Below are 19,011 nucleotides of genomic sequence, written 5' to 3'. Positions count from 1 at the left end.
TATGAAAAATGCAACCAACATGACTAAAAGTGATTAATTTTCGAAAACTAGATATATTTATTTTGGTCTTAAAAGTGATTCAAAAAGAGAAACTAACGTATTTTTATATTAATTACTCATTTGATGTCAAAACTGTATTAAAAAAAGTTACAAGCATTTATAAAAAAGATGGCGGCAATTTTGAAAAAGTTGAATATTGAAGATTTTCATTGAGTGTGTTTGGCGTTTTTTAACTAGGTAAGTTATTATTAAGAGAAATACCGTATCGATTTTATATTTACTAAATTTAATAAAGTTTTTAGTCTATAAGTAAATAATATTTGCATATTTGATCATGTTGTAGCTTACACTATGCACTCCCAGCAATTTTACATGTTTTGAACAGTATTGAAATTATTCTTGTAAAAGAGATGACATAAAAATGTGAAAAAACATACTATAGGTACAAATTATAATATTAGATTATATTTAATAGTATTAGTTTACCATACATTTCGGCAACGCCAAACTATATTCTCCAAACAGTTTTAGTAAGAGTTCCTCACAATAAATTGATATAGGATATCAATCCGCAAATAACATCGAGGGGTTGGCTACAGGCCTCAATCATTCCGCGGCAGGTGAACGAACCTGCTTTCATATTTAATGCAAGACTCATTTGAATAGTTTCTTGATATTCTTATCTCGGCTTGTAGGCGAGGCACACGCTCCCGAGCACTCTGTTCAAGCCTAGATAGTCGCGAAACATATAAATAATTCATTCAGGCCGTGTCGATATATAAACAATCCGCTCGAATATGCCTTTTCGGGTGTTTCGGATTAAGGAGAAGCGAGTGAATCCGTGATATGCGGGAAAGCGATCTTATTCTCATGTAAGGAGTATCGATAGAATTGAATTGGATTTCCACGTTTCATTGGATATATTTTATAAAAGTGGTATTTAAACGGCCTATTTACTGAAACGTATAGATTAAATCATAAATCACTTATTTGTTTGAAAAGGGTACAGTTACAGATATTCACGTTTGTTGTTGTCCTCCTTATTTACCTTTCCACAAACAGCTTGCAAACAATACAATTGTTTAAGCAAAAAAATGAGAAAATATGCCTACTTATATGCTATTACACTTATTACTAATAAATTAGGAACTAATCGAACTTAAACTATCGTGAGACATATTTCAAAATAAGAAAATAAAAGAAGGAAGGATTCCCAAAGAATCCGAAACATGTCGCCAAAAGCGGCTAAAAATAATAGTGAGTGAAACCGTACTGATCTAAATATTTTGAAATTAGGTACTAGTCATATCTAGATTTGTTTTTTTTTGTTTATGATTTAAGAGTATTATTATTTTTATCATTTAGCACAATTGACGTTGCCTTTAATACAACATAAGAAGTAGCACTTTTTTCTTATCCAATTACTCAAACGCCCCAAGAACACACGATTCATCTCCAACCGAGGTGATCGATCTTATTTTTTCGTTCTACTTTATTGGAAGGCCAACATTAAGCACTCCCCTTTAATATCTAGAATATCCCCCAGACCCAAACATTTGCTTCCTATCAACGATTTCACGCCGTATTACATTATACAGCATAGTTGTTTATTTTTCGTGAAAATGCTCGGGCTGAAGGGATAACCAAGTTTCGCCAAAAGATTCCTATGTCAACTTCGGTTTGAAGTGGGGGATGAGTTTTTCTGTGTAGGCTGTGTAGCTTAAGTGGGATATCTATGGTTATTGAAGGTATACAGTGTATATGCTAACAACGGAAATCCTTACACATAGTAGGCATAAAACTGTACAAGTGTACAATGCTCTAGACAAACAGTTAAAATGTACTTCGGACTCGATGTTCGAGAAAAAACTTACAGATATTGTTGGACATGCTACAGTGTCGACGAATTCGTTCCCTGCTACAAGTCACTGACCCATCTACAAAATTGTCGAATCTGTGATGTACCTATTATTGTAATTGTATGATATTGCCTAATGTACCTAATAATAATGTACCTATAGTATAGAATAGGAATGTTAAATTGACATGTAATTTTTTTTTAATCAATAAATTGTCTATCTAATGCACCGTAGGTGCACATAGCACCTACGATTTTTATTGGTAGATAAAATATGCCTGCAGTCGTGATATAAAATAGCCATAAACAATTATAGCAGAAGAGAGAAGTGTGAGAAGAAAGAGGAAGAGTATCCGTCTATTTACGTATCTTACTATCGAGCGACGTTAAAGACATTTATGCTTTACATTATCATTGAAGAACGATAAAATATGTAATCAATCCAAGATTACTAAATTTGAAAACGTAAAGCCTTTTATTAATAAACACCTGAATTTCCAAACACAGTTACGTATATTTTTTATTAAAAAGAGCTGCGCACAAAAGAAGTTCTTAAAATAACCCCTAAGGGTTAAAAGGGTTACAAGTCAGGGATTTGCTAGCTATGCAGATGTTCTGACTTTTAATATTTTCTTGATAATGTTGAAAAACCAGTACCTATTTCGAGTACTATCAGAAATACATGAATGTAACAAACATTATAATTATACACATCACCTATATAAACATGCATTGCAAATACCATGCTGATTAGCTTCCGGCCGTTTGCCGGATCGTTTCCGGCTGATTTATTATGCGGCAAGTGTAATGAACTAGCCAATCTCTCATTTACGAGATTTTCAAATAGCATAGTTTCCTGTAAATAACCATAATCTCAGAGAAATCATAAGTATCTATATGCAAGAAATCTATAACACAAAATGTATTTTTTTCACACATTCTGCAGTTCACCTTATAATATATAAATGCGAACTTAAGTACATCCATTGCAAAAATAAAAACATTTTCTTTGTCGTAGTAGAGTAACTACTTCTACACACCACCTATTACATCTTATTCTAATATAATTATTCATAGATCTACTTTAACACGCACAAGCAATGAAATGGTGGAGGGAAAGAGGCGTAAAGCACATATAAATATTAGGCTCATAAATAAAACAAATACCTACCAATACTAAATGTATGTAATTAGCGATGGAAATTATGTATAAAACGTGAATACGTAATGATTGGAAAAGTTTGTCGCTAGTATTAATCAATTCAGTCATTGTCATTAAACACTACCACTAACTGTGTAGACTTTTGGTTGGTACGAGTATATTCTACAAGAATATATGAGTTATGAAAAAAACGCTAAAACCACTTTAATTTACTTTTTTCTAATATGTTTATTTACGAAGTTTCAAGCTACTTAGCTACTTAAAATAATTGTCTTTCCCTATTCCTTATTATAAATATAACCTAATGTGCAAAATTTTACTTTCTAGCTTTTGTAGTTTCGGTTCTGCGTTGATGAGTCAGTCAGACATACGCATTTATATACCTATATATACGTGTATATAGATAATTCATCACTTGTCATCTATTTATAAGTTCCTTGTAGATGTAACAATATAAACTATAGATATTGCCTTCTAACGCTTATGGCAACTAAGTGATGTCTGTTTTATTTGAGTGATAAAATGGAAGCGTATAAAATAAATAGTTTGTTATATTTGACCAACGGACAGATTGATAGATAGATCTTTTAACACTTAACAACTACAAATTTTGTAAGGTTAAGTCTGACCTTAGAATAATAGTACATAGTCGTTGTGGTGGTAATCAGATATCAATTAACTATTATGAGGACTCGATAACTCATAGGGTAGAATGTTTTCTAAAGAGGTAAGTTTATCATCTTCATCATCAACATCATATTCATATGGCGGCTAGCTGAGAGCATCCTGCTATCTGACAGCAGTATATGCGGCGCCCGCCATTTTGATAGAAATAGAAATACTTTATTTGGTGTATAATATAAAACTTAACCTATTACATGTTATTCTAATATAACTATTCTAACACCAAAATGGATGCCACTCAGCATAATATATGCCGATGACTAAGATAGCCATGGCGCTGATTTTCAGGGCAACCAAGGCGGGTGAGTCGTAACATGGCCGTAACCTTAGTTACTTTAAATAGTGTTTTGACCATATTTTTGTTTGGCTAATAGTAAATATTTCATTGAAAGGAGCAACGTGATAAAATTATCACGTTAAATTATAACGAATGAATCTCTTTATAATCATGTATAACTGAGCCCGAAAGTATGAGTCTATTTGTTTACTTTTTGCCGTTACTTGTACAAATATTTTATAACAAGTAAGATCAAATTGTTGATGATTGTTTTATTGTTCAACTTATATATTAAATATGATCATATATAAAAAATACAATATCAACACAATACTAACTCAAAATAAATTGAAATTGGTAAGCGCTTAAAACTTAGCGCGCTATTTTCATAAATCATCATTTACGTGACCAATTTTCTCATCATCATAGATATCATAGAAATAACCCACTTGGCGTAATGATATAGGTACATTACGTCAAATAATCTTTTCAAGTAGATTAAAATAGTCGCGACCCCTTATATCTTGGACCGTAGAACAACGTTCAATTCTGAGTGATACACAAAAAGGAAACTTAACGATGCCAGTCACGAAAGTCCCTACACTAAAATTAGTAAAATCACACTGATTTTAATAAATTAGTAGTATTCTACCGTTAATGATCTTTTTTTGTACACGTGTTTTTGAATGATTAGAATTTTGTGTAATTTGTATTACAAAAATTGGTACTTGGATTGGTATTATTGGAAACTTAACGATGCCAGTCACGAAAGTCGCTACACTAAAATTAGTAAAATCACACTGATTTTAAGAAATTAGTAGTATTCTACCGTTAATGATCTTTTTGTACACGTGTTTTTGAATGATTAGAATTTTGTGTAATTTGTATTACAAAAATTAGTACCGTAAAATCAATTGTATTTTTCAAATTATTGAATCAAGCTCACTTCTAGAAATAATAAAGATGCATACATTCTCGATTAATAAAAAATAATATACCTAGTTAAAAAGAGTTCCTCTATATGTAAGTAAAATGGCAGTACAAAACTAGGACACTTAAGGGGCTTACTGGTTACCAGTCCGCCGGACGATATCGGCCTGTCAGTTGTTCGGAACTGTCAAATTTTTGTACTAACTGACAGGTTGATATCGTCCGGCAGACTGATAATCAGTGGGCCACTTTATTCTGCCCAACCCTGTACAATGCGTACGTATAAAGTGTATAATCGATCTGCTAGCCAGTTTGGGAAAGGTCTGCTTTCAATGGCCTTCTCGAAGATAATGCGCCTTGTGGTAAGGGATATCTTAACCGAAATCCGATATAAATGGATTTTGCTCGTGTTAAGTCGTTCTTTTGCCGCGACTGTTGAGATAGTGACGTCTATAAATATTAGGTTTCATTGATAGATATCAAAAATGAAAAAACACTGACAATAAAAATATTAAGGCCAAAAGAACATATACTTTTGCATTTAAATATTAGTAAGAATGAGTACCTACTTATAATTAATGGAATTCATTCACATAGTTACCACACAGTTTTGCAGCTAGGTGTACCTCTGTTATATCATACCTATAGTAACAATTTGACTTTAAGTGTATCACACATCACATCACACAGTGCTCTTATTAGCCACCGTAATCTGTTGTCAATGCTGTCACGCAATACTAAATATATATTTTTTGAATTCTCCCTTTAATTTTGTTTGTGTAACGACACTTTCACTCATTTCATCTCCCACTGCTCATTTAAAATATCACTCACTTCACCAACTTATAACCCACGTAACAATTTTGTAAGCCTTTTCTTTTGCATGATCAAACTTAGCCTGATGTTGAACAAATTGCAATATTAACTAAAAACACAGAAACTTCCATGAATTTTCTCTCGAGGCATTGCACAGATTATAAAAAAGATAAGGTAAAGCGGAATAAGTGTTTCCTTTCGTGTTGAACCCTAAAAAGTAAAATTTGTACGCTGGCCGCAATCTGGGTAAAACTCGTTCGTGTAATAGCGTATTTTAATTAACTGGACTCACGAAGTTTATTATTTGTATTCAAAACTTAAGGCTCAATTTGATTTTGGTATAAAATTGCATCTTCATTTTGCTGCTGTTTAAGCAGTTAACTGAAACAAGTTGGTTTATACTTTAATACAAATAGTACCTGTACATTTTTAAGTCCAGTTTCACGAAAGTTAAAACTTTTATTTAACTTCGAATACATTCTTAAAGGCTGACGTGCTAACTGACTCGAGGAAAATTAACCTTAACTAAGCAGGTATTATCAGTTTTTAACGGTGATTTATTACAACGGAAAACAAAGACTTTTTAATTGAGTTAGGCTGTAACATTTACAATCTAAAAGCCCTAAAGTGTATATTTTTACTCTTAAATTATATTTTATAACAAACGAATATTAATTTCGTTCTGAAGTAAACGTAAAATTAAACATGGCACTTATTAGTGAAATATTTTTTCTCAAACATGCTATGTAATATTGATATTACGTTCTTTATATATTTGTTTAATTTTAATTATTGTTGTTTTTGTATTGTGCCACTAACATAGTTATTAAGATACTCTGTAACTAACTAACTATGGATCAGCTCGGTCTGAAATAAATGATTTATTATTATTATTTATTATTATTATTAGGCTGGGAAGTATCACGTCTCAGGCGCGGCTAGACGAGAGATCTATAATGAAATTTCATACTAAGTTGCAGGCCTAGGCCGGGAAGTGGCTTTTTTTAATTTCCATTTGTTTACTCGACTCCAATTGTTTACTCCCGATGAAATAGCCAAGATAATGCAGATTAAGATAGCACCGAAGAATAGTCAGGATATATACGAACTATCACCGAGCATTCTTAAATTTATTAGCCCGATAATTAGCCATCCGCTGTCGCATCTCTTTAACATCTGTATTAAAAATGGCACTTTCCCAGAATCACTTAAAAAAGTGAAAATATCACCTCTGTATAAAGGAAAAGGACAAAAAAGCGCTAGTAAGTCGTATCGTCCGATCTCTTTAGTACCAGCCCTCAGCAAAGTTATCGAAGTCGGTCTCAACCAGCGTATGTTGTCCTTCTGGTTGTCCCAAAACGCGATGTCGGACCGGCAATATGCGTACCAAAGAGGACGCAATTCAACGGACTTGGTCCGTGAGGTGGTGTGGGCGGTGTTGAGGGCGCGCGAGGCCGGGCAGCAGACGGCCGTGCTGTGCTGCGACCTCTCGCGCGCCTTCGACACCGCGGACCACAGTCTCGTCGAGGCCAAGCTTGATCACTACGGTTTTCGTGGACCCGCGCTCAGTATACTTGTGTCCTTCATGAGGAACAGAACCCAAACCGTAGTAGGGGATCGAGGAAGAGTACGATCTGCAGAACAAAGCAGCATAATGGGGGTCCCGCAGGGCTCCTGTTTATCTAATACACTGTTCACAATACTTCTCAACGATTTACCGGGGGCCCTCGATGAGGCCGATGTGTTTATGTATGCTGACGATGTGACCGTAGTGATCACAGCTCCGAACGAACAATTACTCGAAGAGGCTTTAAATGACACCGTTGATCGATTGCATATTTGGTTTGCGCAAAACGGTCTAGCGCTTAACACCGAAAAAACCTGCTTCCTACGAGTCAGTCTAAATGGCCACCCTAACACCAACCTTAAGATCCACGCGGGGGGCACAAAAATTGAACAAGTTGTGACCACCAAACTCCTCGGCTTTGTGCTGGACAACTCGTTATCTTGGCGGGAACACATCGACGGTGTATGTGCACGACTAGGTCGAGCATGCTACGCACTGCGACGCCTTGCATCGACGGCCAGCAGAAACACAGTGAGATCATGTTATTTTGCCACCATTCATTCGATACTATCATACGGCACTGAGCTGTGGGGCCGAGCATCAGATTTTGACCGTGCCTTTCGAATGCAGAAGCGCGCAGTGCGAGGCATGCTGGGTATCCGCAGTGACGAATCAGTCCGCGACCACTTCAAAAACCTACGCATTCTAACACTACCAAGCTTAGTAATCCTCCAAATTGCAACCTTTACCCACACAAATATAAATAAATTTAAACGCAAAGGCATAGTAACCTCACATAACTTACGAAGCAACGCACATCGAGACCGTCTAGTCGCACCGCTTCACAAACTCACAAGGTCAGAGCAGTCTGTGTACGTCATAGGCCCAGCGATATACAACCGCCTCCCAGATAACATAAGAGATGCACCATCTCACCAATCCTTTAAAAGTAATTTGGAATCGTGGCTACTCACAAAAACCTTTTATACTCTTAATGAAATGATGGAATTGCCACTGACTATGTAATAATTTTATTTTATTTTTTACTCAGAAAAACTGACATTACTATGCTGTGTATATTTCGTACTTATGTACCTACTCTGTAATGTGGAATTTGTATGTTTATTGTACAAAACTGTATTTGACGTGTATCAGTATGCTACCAATAAAGATTATCTTATCTTATCTTATCTTATCTTATCTCATTTCACATATATTTGTAACACAGCATCATGGCATTCAGCCGTAAAAAAAAACTATAACCAATATTTGCTTTTTGGTTCGGAATGACATTCTGCCAATACGACTATAAAAAAAAAAACAATTAACGATATTTGATATATTTTGCAGTTTTATTTGTATAGAATTTCCAAAAAAATCATAAATAAAACATTATTAACAAATTTAAATAATATTAAATTATAAAAAAAATAATTACGCAGTTCTAATGAGGCCCAGTATAAACGGAGATTAAATTACCAATGTAAGTAAGAAAAGTTGAATACAACTATATTTTGTACTTTTCATTGGTTGATAAGCTATTTATAATCACAAAAATAGCCAAAGGAAGCACAAAAACACCACTTTGAATTCATATCCGTAATACCGCGGCCTCCATTTTCCATTATACTTTTTCTCTTGTGCTATCATACTGCTGGTTAAATTTTTAGACAGCGGCTGGCTAAAATTCCATCCGAATTTTTAAGCATCAATGTTCAGAATACATAATCCCAGTGGGTTGCATGCCTTGCCAATGTGCCAACGTTTATTATTTGGCAGCAAACTTATCGCTTTAGACCGCCAGGCTCGTTGCTTTTGGTTGTTTACGCTGTCAGTCAGGTCAGGAGAATATCCTAGCCATGAGCAATAAAATGATGGTAGCGAAATAACGAACGCAAAAAGAACTTTACAACGTTTACTAAGTTCGGAATATCATGACTATCACGAGGTGCCAAGTGCTCCTTGATCAAGACAGTATTTTTGCGGCGGAACAGTTCTTTTTTAAACAACCACCGTTAGGTAACTGAAAGTCGTACAAACAAATATACATTTACATTTTAACTATTGACTCAACTTCGAATTTAAACTGTTTTGAGACATACTAACATTAAATATTTTAACGGTTTAGACACTTGTTTTTAGTCACTCGCGCGACATGCTTCCGAGAGCCTAGGTCTCCTTTCTCAAGCACTAACAGTGCGAGCAGCATTCACGACGACCGTGTGTTGCGTACACTCCGAAACATGTCGCGCGAGTAACTAAAACAAGTGAGTCTAAACCGTAAAATGTTTTAATTGACTCAACTTGTTACATTTTGTAATGAGACTCTACAAATCTTCATATAAAAATTAGTTAAAATACAGAAACGTGATCATGCCGCATAATATTGATCTTCTTAAACTAACGCATATTTTTCTCTTTGAGCAGAAAGCTGAAATTATTTCAGAAATTCTCCTAGACTGCTTTTTTCCAGCAACAGTATAAGCTATAAATTCCCGCGGTGCGACAAAAAGGAAATGAAGTGTGGGCAAAAAAGAGACACGTTATACTAGAGGTATAAACTAACATGAATTTGTTTCGTTGCTTAGGCACTCGTCTTAGCGTGGCTACAGCTTGGAGTACCATGTTGGATTTTTTATTACTCTTTATAGTTTGCAACTTTATTTTCGCAAGATCTGCATTTCAAAGGGTTCACTACTTTCAAAGTGAGACTCGCTCGTAGTTTAGAGTTGGTGACGGAAAAATAAGTGTGTAATTTGACACACACAAAGTCGTATGCTGGTTTAAATGGTGCATTTCTGTTTGTCAAAGACGAAGTGAAAACAAAAGAGTTCAGTTTGTGTTGTTTATGTTACATGAGCTTGAATGACGTCGAATATAAGATATTATGACATTCAATAAATATTGGGAGATAATTTTCATAAAGAAGCAAGAAAAACACATTTTATAATAAAATCGCAATTGTTGTGTTTAAAATATCAATCTTTAACCTGTGGAGCGCTATAATAAAAAATAAATAAATAAAAATTTTATTTATTTAGGTATCAACCCATTACATTAAGATAATAATTATTATTAATCTCATTTATACATGCTAATCTATATAAAATAATATTCTAAACTAAACTAAACTAAAATTAAATAATCTAACACTAATTAAATAGTTGCAGCGGAGGCCTTGCTCATACAGTCTTGCAGGTATAATATGATACGTGTGATACTCCACACTACTGTGAAAAATACTGGGGCGCTCCACGGGTTAAGATTGTGTTTTTATCATCCGATCTGTACATTATGTTACCTACATATTATTATAGTACATATCGAGGCCGGAAAGCAAATACGTAGTAACCCACACAAGATATTTTTTTTATTGCATTTTTGAAATCTCCAATTTTTTCTGCAATGAACATACGATGAAAAATGGGTAATATAGAAACACAAATTTTCTCGTTTTTCTTAAAATGTACCCAGCAAAGACGCAGTAGATAACATAACTCAATAATTTAAACCATTGCATTTACAGCATTTTGAAATCCACACAATTTCAAGTTTTGTCATTTACAACGTCCGTTGTACTGACGCTAGTGCTGGTTTCTACGTGTTTCTTGAATGCAACTATTGCAATAAAATATTTTTTCAAATATTTAACTGTTTTTAAGATACAGTACGAAGAACACGTAGCCGTCACATATTTCGTACATATTTACATACTGTAATTTCATGTCAATCTTGGTGAATAATACGTTCTTTAATATCATTCAAACGCCCTTTTAAGTTTTTAAACTTAGTAACAATGAATACTTACAGCACGATGCGTGACATAAGATGTTCTGCCCTGCAGCCTCGCACTGATCTTCGCCGGAGAATCCTCATCTTCCCTCCTAGGGTCGAACCAGCCAAACGCAGCCCCCACCACTAGCACAGCGCCCAACACCATCAGCGCCAAAAACCCCCCAATCGCTGCTTTCGTCGCTTGAGATATCACCATAGCCATTTTGAAGAGCACTTATCACCTCAACGTCATTATTTGATTCTAGTTCAATCTTGGGACTTAAGTTCGCACTATTTTGTTTTTGGCATTTTGGTCACTTGTTTTGAAGGAACACTTATTGGTTGTTTTTCTAAGGATTACATCTGAAAAGGCCGAAGGCCGTTAAAGACATCTGAAATGTTTCCCGTAGGTACTTATCTACTTTATTTTAAATAATCTGCTTTTTTTTTCTAAGCTAATACACAACAAAGGCATAAACTTCCTTGCTCTTATTGGGGTTTTCCTGTCTTCGACAGTTGCCGATGACTTCAAAGCTAAATATATCAAAGGATCATAACCTCTATGAACAGGAAGGATTTTTTTTGTTTATATACTTTGTATGACCCGTTCTATTTCTATTTCTGTTAAATTGTTTTATGCAAAGTCCTGAACGACCTCACTGTTTGCGTACCAATACAAAGGAGGCCGGAAGAAGGACAGAGCTGACGTCGAGCTATTGAATGCAAGCAAGAAATACGATAACCCAGATACACATTATAAAGAGTAAATAGGCGTTTAAACGTGACAAAGAAGACGTCTCTATGCGATGTAATTGTATGATACATAATAACCCCTGGTAAGAGAAACCATTGTTTCTGATTGTATTTCATAAGCTCGGTCGACAGGGGTGTTATTGTCTGTAAGCGCTTTGGTTTCATGAGAAATGATTAATTGAAAACCCTCATCTGCTTTGATTTGTTTCACTCATAGTGATGGTGTAATTTGCGTCGCTTGTTAACTTTCATTAATAAAATTGAATGTTGAGCTGTCGCACTCAACAGAAATACAATATTTCACTTTTATTATACGAATTGTTAGGGTTCCGTACCCAAAGGGTAAAAACGGGACCCTATTACTAAGACTCCGCTGTCCTTCTGTCCGTCTGTACGTCTGTCCGTCTGTCAGCAGGCTGTATCTCGTGATCTGTGATAGCTAAACAGCTGAAATTTTCACAGATGATGTATTTCGGTTGCCGCTATAACAACAAATACTAAAAACAGAATAAAATAGAGATTAAGTGGGGCTCCCATACAACAAACGTGATTTTTAACCGAAGTTAAGCAACGTCGGGCGGGGTCAGTACTTGGATGGGTGACCGTTTTTATAGATAATGGTTTATCAGTCTTCTCATTTTGCTTTACGTAACGTGTAGATTAACGCCATGAGTCTGAGGTTGAAATATGAAACAAACTTTTTAATAATATTGGCTTCGGTTCGGTTAATATTTCAGTGGGACTAAGATGCAAACGGATTATATTTTTTATAGGAATACGCTATCTACTTTTGTAATTAATATTTATATAAAAACTTAACGAAATCCCAATCGTAAAATGGTATCAAAACTGTTTAGGTATTTAAAACAGAAGGCTCGCAATGGATTTTGTTGGATTAGTAAGGAATTTTACCATTAAAAGGTGTGGTTGAAATTGAAATTTCCAGATATAATTACATTTGTGAAGGAAAAACTTAGGAACTAGTAATTAAAGTACATTCAATGAAAATTTAGCTTTTGAACGAAATGACTCATATATACTTAATTTTGTTGTACTAATCTAATTTCGTCAGCGTTATCTGCTATTTATGTAAAACTGAAAACATCTCCCACGTAAAAGTTATTAACCTGATTCTAATTTTAATATACATCAAAAATTAGATCTAGATACGATGTGGATCGAATCCGCCATTGTCAAAAGAGACGTTTCTTCAAACAAAAACGCCACTTTTGGAACTGACAGATCCGATATCTAGATCTAATTTTTGACGTTTATTAAAATTAGAATCAGGCTGTACGTTGCAACTTTTAACATTCCTCATAAGAAATAAAAAGTACCTACCGCGTGTAATAATTAATTCATGTTACAAATGTCGTCTACATCTAATCGTTTAATACTCGTATTCACTTTTAATCTTATTTTAATTTAAATGTGCAAACACACATCATAATTTATAACATTAGAAGAATTAAGCTACCTATCTCCTAAGAAAACATAACTTCAACCAATCGATATTATGTAGGTACCTATAATATAGGTATGATGTTATTCTCAAAAGAGCTCGTACGTTTATGTTATCGCGGTAGAAGGGATTTTACAAAACGTTATCTTGGGCTTAATAAAGCTAATTAGGCCGGGAAATTATATGACGCGTGACGACACTGATACCTGGAAAATGGCAAAGGCACGAGTAACAAAATAACAAAAAATATACGTAGATTAGTCATATCAAAGATATATGTAACTCCGTATAAGATAAATAAAGTCTAAGGAAAAAACGTGCCTCGGAATATCAAGAAAAAGTGATACTCGAATAGATGGCGCCACACCTTTGGCCTGTACTCGGGTAGATGGCGTTGTCGACACCTTTTGATATATTTAACAATTTTAACACATATCAGTGAAAGAACATGGGTCAAAGTCATATGGCGTTCCAAAAAAAAAACATTTATCCATACTATATGTATATATTATATTTTATTTTTGTACATTTTGATTTTTAGGGTTCCGTACCCAAAGGGTAAAAACGGGACCCTATTACTGAGACTCCGCTGTCCGTCTGTCTGTGACCAGGCTGTATCTCATGAACGGTGATAGCTAGACAGTTGAAATTTTCACAGATGATGTATTTCTGTTGCCGCTATAACAACAAATACTAAAAAGTACGGAAACGGAGTCCGACTCGCACTTGGCCGGCTTTTTATTAGTTTTAATCATGTTTCGATATATGTCAGTACATTTACCGTGGCTACAAAATTTACTATGACAATAACCCTGTATAATATCTATTCTCTTTGGTCATATACTTTTAGACTGTGGACTGCGAAGCAAATTAAAAAAATTGGTAAATGCATTAAAAATGAAAAACAAAAGAAAAATGAGCTAACTTAAGGTTTTTAGGCACTTTCCCTCTAGGGCCCATAAATGTTTTCCACCCTGTATACAATCATTACTTGAAATCGAGAACTAGTTTACATACATCTTTAATAAAATACAATTAGCTTAAAAACTTTTCGAGGGTCTTAGAGATGACAAGATTACTCGGCTTAGATACGAGTATCTTAAGGCCGTTCCATCGGTTTGCCGCTGGGCGCTGTCACTGTCACATTTCGCAAGAAAGAACGGGAAAGATCATACGCGCCAAGTGTCAATTTGGATCGAATTTTGTCGATTTTTATTTATTTTAAAAACGTTACCTTACAATATATATATATATAATTACTATTTAAATTAAGATTGTTTTTTCTTATTTTTTTGTTTATAGTATCACATAATAAATAACCGAGTAAAGTAGGATTAAAAGTCCGAGTTAGAGGTTACTTTGGGAATTAATTGTATCGAGCGAAGTGTCATAATTCGTGTATCGGAAGCTATGTTGTTAAAGATAATATAGTCAAGAACATATATTTTTTCCACGTCTACGATTATCAACGCCTATTAGAAAAACTTGATCATATAAGGAGATTTATCACCTTCTGGCTCAGGGAACCGCCTTAAGTAACTTCTCAATCTCAAATCTACAAACGTTTTCAAACAGGGAAATCCAAACTTGAGCTGCTAAATCATTGGAGCGTATTACCTACCTGCGTTTGCGTTTCAAGTTAGCTGATCCCTGCATGATTTTTATATAATTTAGCAAACGCAAAAACTTGAAACGCTCACAGACAGCTTCCGATTGCCCTAGAAAAATCTGCAGGGAGAGAAAACATTTGTTTTCCTTTTATGAAACCTACTTCCAGTTAAGTTTACTTTTATTAAGGCGTCGTGTTTTCACTCCCAATTTTATTTTCATTGTATTTTTTTATTGTTTGTTTACCGTGATGGTGGTAAATAAAATATTTTATACTAAATAACAGTAAAGAAAAAATATTCTTACAATGGGTTACTATGAAATTTAGAGTTCTCGCGTCTAATTTGTTACCTAATAATAGAACAAGGCCTATTAAGGCCTTAAAATATGAATAAAAATATAAAAGTGTACCTATGCTTGAATAAGCGGTATCGCTTTTCTACGTTATTTAATTCAAGCCTTCTTAAAGTAATATTGTAATATGCAATATTGTACCTGCTATTGTAACCTGAATTACCATACGCAATAAATAAATACAAATACAAAGTTCCTTTCTTTATCTTTAAGTCAATAACGTTTTGACCAGGCCTTAAAATATGTACCTATCAATAAGATATGTTTAAAAGGCTGTAGATTTTTTTTTTCGTATCAAAAACTTCTTTTCTATTGGAATATAAAAAAAAACCACAGTAACTACTGCTATGCTCATGGCCCCCAATACTCGTACCTAACATTACAGCGACAAACACGCCATCCAATAACGCCCAAAAACATGAAAACACCGCCATAATCTATTTTATGCGACTTGTTCCATGCGTTAACACAGTAAAGTAAAATATAAAGGACAGTTTTTGCGCGGGATTAAGAATAAAGCGGGGCCTTTGAGAATATTTCTTCATAAGCAGTGGTTATTATAGCTTTCTGTATTACTTAGGCTGGTGTTACTGCTCTTTTGTCTCGTCTTTTTATTTGTGGCTTATTGTAACCAGTGCCTAATCGTTCTTTGTATTTGTTTAACGGCTTTGTTCTTGTTTTGAATACAAGATGTGAGTTGTAAATATATATGAAATATACGTTTCATTATTATATCTTATGAAGCATATTTATCATCACAAACTTTTACACGTCAGGCCGTAGATGAGTGTAATTTAGATTAAGTTACGATGGGACTGGCGTAATCTTAAGATTAAAAGTCCCTAAATAAATAAATTAATTTAAAAAAATAAACTTACAAAACATTAACACGTCTAGCCGTTTTTTACCTATATCCATGTGAAGCGTGAGGTGCTCTTTATAATGTTTGATGATAGTGATGACCACGGGCGTCAATAGTAGTTATAATTATAGAAAGTTACTACAAAAGTAATTTTATCTTTGCAGTTTCAATCGTAAAATATCTATAATGAGTAAATTTTCTAGTATGTTTATTTATGTAATTTGCTGTGTAGTGCTACTGTCTACTAGGATAAGTTTCAAATACCAATGTTTCTCATAAATGTATGCATTTATAAGACTATATTTTTAACTCGAATGGAAAAAATATGGGACGATATAGTATTGCATGACCCTACGTTTTTCTTCAATGAATACAGTTGTTTATATAGACTTGGCCGTTATTTGTTTGTTTGCACAACGAAACCAAATAAAATTCTAGAGTGGATTGGATTTGGTCGTCAGGAATTCCACCTGAACTAGAAATTCAGGGAAACGAACAATTTAAAAGATTCATTTCCGTGAAATTAGTAAGCATTGTGTAAACATGTAACTTTTGTATCAACATACCTTGTACCAATGTGATGAAAAAGATTATCTTTAAAAGAGTCCAAACACCATAGGATTAAAATAAAATTAAAGCAAACCTCTCTCCCACTTATCTCAAGTGGCTGGTCATGAAGTTCCGCTGCGAGATCTAGTAAAATATACCTCGTTTTTGGAATAGAAACTAGTTTAAATATTACAGCTTTATAATATATCCAGGCCTTTAACTTATACTCGTACCGTAGCTGACTATGATAATTTCAATTTAACCGCGTCAGTTAAACTGTAGCCTTAATTTTACGAGTTTCATACTAAAAAAATATAGTAAAACACTTTCTTCAAGTAAAAGCTAGACAAACTGTATACATACAATAATAAGACTTTATAAAGAAACGGGTGAAATTAGTTTTAAGAAGATTCCGGTTAGAAATAACGGGACCATTCGATTCCTTACATTTTATTTAAAAAAATATATACATAGAAACAATATACATAAACGCAACATTTCACCGACAAAATCGCAATTTCCTTGTTTTCCATACATCAGAACGGTTTCTAAGCAGTGACACAGTGACGTCACGATGTGTTGCCATTTGTGTTGGAGCGTTCGTCAAGTGGCAATGCCTTTGTATTGCTTTAAGACAATGGGTCCCATACAGACATTTGATCCTCAAAACAAACCTAATCGACTACCCTATTAACTTTTTGTAAAAATATTGGCTCAAAAGCACGCATTCGTTCACAGTAGAAACGGATGTCACAATTCATTTTAAGTGTGCTTCGATGTATATGCACACGGTTGTAGGCTGCAGAGCTAACTAATTGGTATTAGTTGGGTGCGCCAATACCTCTGTTATATTTGAGTTTAGTCATTTGTTTATTCCGTTTTCACGGCTTTAGATATCAGATTTGCAGGAAGGTTGGAAACAATTTCGTTTGTATCTGAGAACTAACAGGACAATGGATTAAACATTTATTTACATAATAGGTATAATTATACAGAGGTTCTACAGTACAATTAATAAACTAAATTAATAACTAGCTTTTAAATCTAAAATAGGCCCTTAAGGCATTGTACCAAGGATGCTGGCGGCATTTCCTCGTTGTATCGCAATGCTGATACGTTGTGCCGCAAGCTCTTCGGTCACCAGTTACGTCAACCAGACCCCATGGACCTAGACTTTTAACTCCAAAATAGTAGTTGCTACCGAAGCTTTTATATTTATTACAAGAAAATTATGGTTTCGTAGCAATTACAAAAACTATGCCAAAAAAGGCGATAAACTGAAAGGAAAAGTAGATAGCTATTTTTAAATTGAATTTGGTCACAATGCTATAAAGAACTATTTTGACAAATTCTGAGTTATAATCTAACATTGAGTCGATCCTAAACATTTTTAGTTGAGCAAAGTGGTACGAAAGAAAACGACATCTCTGAACAAGACAAAAACGATGTGTCAGCATTGCTGACCCTCCAACATGGACCCTAAAACTGTCATCAACACAAACAGGGAACTCGTAAAATTCGACACCATTCGGAAAATCGATTGGTGGCAAGGATCATTACGGTCAACAGTGTGGCTATAATTTACTTTCTTATCTCTAGCCCGATCCTTCCAGCGTCTTGGATGCTATCCGTACTTGGGATTACGAGTGCTTCTCTTGGAAATAGGGGCATTTTCGCGAAGAATTGGACGATGCAAATTTTGAACGGATTGTTGGGAGTAGGGCTGCGGATGGTAATGTGAATTTAGATCTTGAATTTTGTCCGTTTTTACCAAGTTTATATTCTGTTTGGACTGTTTGGCAATGATTAATGCGATTCCTTGTTAAACGCTTCTAAAACCGGTATCTACGTTTGTAATTGATTTCTAGTTGTTCCTGAGCGAAATAAGATAAGGTAAAGTTAACGCTATCTCTACTGAGCTTGTTCACTTACCTGTACTAACAATGGCATTCTGTTAAACAAAAGCCATTATTTCTTTTCAGTGAACGCGTGGCCTTTGTGCCTGAGCGCGTGGCCATTGTTTGTGAGCCTCAGGCACAAAAAGGCCACGCGCTCACACAAAAGAAATAATGGCTTTTGTTTAACAGATTGCCATTGTTAGTACGTACGTGAACGAGTTCAGTAGAGATAGCGTTAACTATATGCGTAATTACTTTCACTACGCCACCACTACCCAAATTTGCCCTGCCTTTAGCAGCCAGTTTTATTAGTGGCAGTGCTCCTTTCTGCCTATACTAATTGGTAGTATGGGTTTTCAATCCAGTCAATGTATGATGAACACGGATATAATAACGGCACGAGTAACGGATAGAGTACATGAGGTTTTCTGGCAAGCCTGTAGTAGCTTACCGTGTT

The 19,011-nt window shown here is 34.6% G+C and overlaps 1 protein-coding gene across 1 annotated transcript in view; it reads right to left on the bottom strand.

Annotated features, from left to right (window-relative positions):
* Positions 1 to 11,348, bottom strand: part of LOC134745465 (collagen alpha-1(X) chain-like) — a 57,164-nt gene extending 45,816 nt beyond the window's left edge. Inside the window, exon 1 of the mRNA XM_063679509.1 lies at positions 11,103 to 11,348. Within this exon, the coding sequence (XP_063535579.1) occupies positions 11,103 to 11,291 (189 nt within the window). The 5' untranslated portion in view covers positions 11,292 to 11,348. The remainder of the gene's footprint in view (positions 1 to 11,102) is intronic.
* Between the last annotated feature and the right edge of the window lie 7,663 nt (positions 11,349 to 19,011).

This window comes from Cydia strobilella, chromosome 11 (genome assembly GCF_947568885.1).
Source record: "Cydia strobilella chromosome 11, ilCydStro3.1, whole genome shotgun sequence".
NCBI lineage: Eukaryota > Metazoa > Arthropoda > Insecta > Lepidoptera > Tortricidae > Cydia > Cydia strobilella.
This window is presented reverse-complemented; position numbering and strand designations above follow the sequence as displayed.